At 59.5% G+C, this 4,381-nt stretch overlaps 1 protein-coding gene across 1 annotated transcript in view; it reads left to right on the top strand.

The window, feature by feature from the left end:
• The window catches only part of EHBP1L1 (EH domain binding protein 1 like 1), an 11,003-nt gene extending 9,772 nt beyond the window's left edge, over positions 1-1,231 (top strand). Inside the window, exon 11 of the mRNA XM_041410543.1 lies at positions 945-1,231. Coding sequence (XP_041266477.1) covers positions 945-1,231 — 287 coding nt within the window. The remainder of the gene's footprint in view (positions 1-944) is intronic.
• Positions 1,232-4,381: the final 3,150 nt, after the last annotated feature.

Below are 4,381 nucleotides of genomic sequence, written 5' to 3'. Positions count from 1 at the left end.
CTTCCGATCTGGCAGCATCCTTTCCACCCCAAACCACAACAGCCCAAAGAACAACCCCAAACCAGACCACCCCAGACCCATCGGGGACCCCCCCTCACCGGCAGGGAGTGCCCCTGGTTGGCCCTGACCCTCAGGGGGTCCGGCCGGAGGGCGAAGCGACCCTTGGGGTCAGCGGCCACCACCCTGCGCACGTCGGCCTCCGAGACCCCCGCGAAGCGCCGCAGCCGCAGCAGAGCCCCCACCTCGACAAAACCGTCTGAGACCCCCAAAACCCCCCCGGGACCCCCGTCAGGGCCTTTGGGGGGGGGCTCAGGGGGCATTTGGGGTGGCCCAGGGGCGTTTTGGGGATTTTGGGGGGTCCAAAATGTATTTGGGGTGTCTCAGGGGGTATTTTGGGGGTCCCAAGGGGTGTTTTGGGGGTCCCAAAAGGTACTTGGGGTGTCTCAAGGAACATTTTGGTGATTTTGGGGGATTTTGGGGAGATTTTGGGGGAATGTTGGGGGGATTTTGGGAGAATTTTTGGTGGGGGACATTGGGGACATCGAGGGGACGCTGGGGGACATTGGGCACATGGGGCCAGCAAATATGGGGGGCACGCTGGGGACAGAGTGGGACATTGGGGACATCGAGGGCAGAGCGTGGGACATTGGGGACACCGGGGGGACATTGTGGACACATTGGGGACGGGGGGGAACATTGGGGACAAAGGGTGGGATGGGGACACTGAGGATGAGAGGACATTTGGGGGGGACAGGAGGACATTTGGGGACACTGGGGATGGGGGGGAGGACACGGCAGGGACATCGGGCAGGACAGGGGGACATTGGGAACTCTTGGGGACATTTGAGGACACGGACACGGCGGGTGCCAGGAGACACCGGAGGAGGGGGCACAAAGGGATTTGGGGACATTTTGGGGGACATTTGGGGACCCCCCCACCCCAGAGTGGCAGAAGCCGCCGGCGCAGCGCCAGCGCGAGCAGCTCTTACTGGAGGAACTGGTGGCACTGGTGAACCGGCGGGACCGGCTCGTGAGGGACCGGCACCGCCGCGAGAGCAGGTGGGGACACCGGGGGACACCGGGGAGGGGTCCGGGGGGGGTCCTGACCCCTTCGCTCTCCCCAAACCACCCGAGGGGACCTCCCCAGTCACCCTGCTCCAGGAAAGGGGCTGGGTTCATGGGACTCCCGTCTCTGACCTCCTTTCTCCAGCTGATGCAATCCAAGGGATGAAGGGCAGGCAGGACACACGACTCACGCAAGGAGAGGGAGTTTAACTGAATGAAGGAGAGTAGCAGGGCAAGGTTTCTGAGACATCACTGAGAGTACCACCAAAAAACCCACATATTCTGTGTGGGTGGCTCAGTCAAGCAAGGGCAGCCTGGACATTTATATCATCACTGGGAAGGAAAGCAAACAGGACTACCAGGAAAAATGCCACTGATCTGGCTCCCACTGCTGTCCTGTGGCACCCACACAGGTACAGAGGAGCAGGATTTGCATCCCAGCTGGACTTGCCACACTCTGGAGTGAGCCCAGAGTCCTTCAGTGGGGCAGAGGTAAGACTGAGCATCACTTCCATGTCTGGCTGGTGCCATCCAGCTTTGTATTCCCACAGCCAGGCTTTATGGCTTTATGGCCACTGCTCTCCCACACAGACATTCACCTTCCCCTGCACCTCCTCGAAGGCTCCAAACCCCTCCAGCAGCAGAGGATGGTATTTGGCTTGGCCACGTGGCTCTCCAAACAGCACGGTGGTGCCAAGATAAAATTTCCTGTGGTGCTGCTCACACAGAGCCCAGGGAGTGTCTCTTTGGGGAAAGATATTGGATAAACTCCAGGCTGGGTGGGATCCAGCCCTGAGCAGAGCCCATGGGGGGTCTGAGCTCATTGTCTGAGCCCCACCCCCACATGTGGGAGATGCAGGAGCATCGATGACATTGGAGACAGGCACACCTGGAAGGGAGCTGGGCTGCATCACGTGAAGAAATAGCTCCAAGGGGGGCAGAGAGGCAAATGAAGGTGATGAGAGCTGCAGTGGGGTTGGGAACTCTATCCAAAACCTTGGGGTGACAAGATCTCCCCATAGATCTCTTCAGTCTGCACAGGGATACTTTCAGGAGAAAAGAGTATTTGGCAGACAAATGTATTGGGAAGAGGGTGGGGGAGGCTTGGAGGTCTCGAGGAGGATTTGAGGGGTCCTAGAAAGGGATTCGGGGAGGCTTTGGGAAGGATTTGGGGGGGTCCTTGGGGGGGTTTAGGGGGTCCCTGCTGAGTTTGGGGAGTTTTTGGGGTGCCCTGGGTTTGTTTTTGGGGAGGGGTCGCACATCAGGGTCCACCCTGCCAGGTGGGTGCGGGGTTTGGGGATCTCAGAGGGTTTTGGGGTGTCGTGGGGTTTTTTTTTGGAGTGTCCGGGGGGGCTTTTGGGGTGTCCCGAGGGGTTTTTTGGGGTGTCCCGGGGGGTTTTTGGGGTGTCCCGAGGGGTTTTTTGGGGTGTCCCGGGGGGGTTTTTTGGGGTGTCCCAGGAGGGGTTTTGGGGTGTCCCGGGGGGGTTTTTTGGGGTGTCCCAGGAGGGGTTTTGGGGTGTCCCGGGGGGGTTTTTTGGGGTGTCCCAGGAGGGGTTTTGGGGTGTCCCCAGAGGTTTTTGAGGTGTCCCGGAGGAGTTTTTTCGGGGTGTCCCGAGAGATTTTTGAGGTGTCCCGGGGGCTTTCTTTTGGGGTGCCCCGGGGGGAGTTTTTTTGGGGTGTCCCGGGGTTTTTTTTTTGGGGGGGGGTCACTCACCGCTGCGCACCCCGGGGTCCCCCGGCAGCCCCCCCGCCAGGTGCAGGTGTTGCCGCCCCATGGGGCGCAGCCCCCCCGCCCGGATCGGGCCCCACAGGCGGCGCCGGGTGCCGTGGGCGAGGGTGGGGGGCAGCGCCCCGGGGGTGCGCAGGGGGGTCAGCTCCAGCTCCGGCACCTGCGACCCCCGGACACGCCCCCCTGGAGCAGCCGCGACCCCCGAAATCCCACCCCGGATTTCCAAAATCCCACCCCGGATCTCCAAAATCCCTCCCCGATCTCCAAAATCCAACGCCGGATCGCCAAAATCCCACCGGGGATCCTCAAAATATCATCTGGATTTCCAAAATCCCACCCCGGATATCCAAAATCCCACCCCGGATATCCAAAATCCCACCCGGATCTCCAAAATCCCTCCCCGATCTCCAAAATCCAACCGGGGGATCCTCACCGGGGATCCTCAAAATATCATCTGGATTTCCAAAATCCCACCCCGGATATCCAAAATCCCACCCCGGATATCCAAAATCCCACCCCGGATCCTCAGAATCTCATCCCGGATCACCAAAATCCAACCCAGGATTCCTCAAAATCCCACCCCGGATCCTCAATATCCCACCGGGGATCACGAAAATCCCACCCCGGATCACCAAAATCCCACCGGGGATTCTCCAAATCCCACCCCGGATCCTCAAAATCCAATCCAGGATTCCTCAAAATCCCACCCCAGATCACCAAAATCCCACCAGGGATCCTGAAAATCTCATCCCGGATTTCCAAAATCCCTCCCGGATCCTCAAAATCCCACCCCGGATCACCAAAATCCAACCCAGGGTTCCCCAAATCCCGCCTGGGACACCCAAAATTCCACAAATCACACCCAGAATGCCCAAAATCCCTCTCCAGATCCCCCAGTCCTCTCGAAGACATCCCCAAAATCTCCCATAACCCCCCCCAAAACCCTCTCCAGCCTCCCCAATCCCCCATAAATCCCCCAAAATCCCCCCTAAATTCCCCAAAAATGACCCTCCAGGCCTCGCCAATCCCTTTGGGACCCCCCAAATCCCCCCAGTCCCCCATAAATCTCCCAAAATTCCCCATAAATCCCCCAAACCCCTCTCCAGCCCCCTCCCAATCCCCCATAAACTCCCCAAAATCCCCCCAAACTCCCCTCCAGCCCCCCCAAACCCTACTGGGCCCCCCCATATCCCTTTCCAGACACCCCAATCCCCCATAAACCCCCCAAAATCCCCAATAACCCCCCCAAAATCCCCATAAACCCCCCAAATCTCTCTCCAAACCCCACAAATTCCCCCAAAATTCCCCTCCAACTCCCCCAAACCCTCTGGGACCACCCCAAATCCACCATAAAGCCCCCAACCCCCCCCCAAATCCCCTCTCCAGCCTCCCTAAACCCTCTGAGACCACCCCAAATCCACCATAAACCTCCCAACCCCCCCCCAAATCCCCTCTCCAGCCTCCCCAAACCCTCTGAGACCACCCCAAACCCCCCAAATCCCTCTCCAGGCCCCACAAATCCCCCCAAAATCCCCCCAAATCCCTTCTCCAGACCCCCAAAATCCCCCATAAACCCCCCAAATCCCC

Source organism: Onychostruthus taczanowskii, unplaced genomic scaffold, assembly GCF_017590055.1.
Source record: "Onychostruthus taczanowskii isolate IOZ18803 unplaced genomic scaffold, ASM1759005v1 scaffold327, whole genome shotgun sequence".
Lineage (NCBI taxonomy): Eukaryota > Metazoa > Chordata > Aves > Passeriformes > Passeridae > Onychostruthus > Onychostruthus taczanowskii.
The sequence above is the reverse complement of the archived record's forward strand: the minus strand, read 5'-3'. Positions and strand labels throughout refer to the sequence as shown.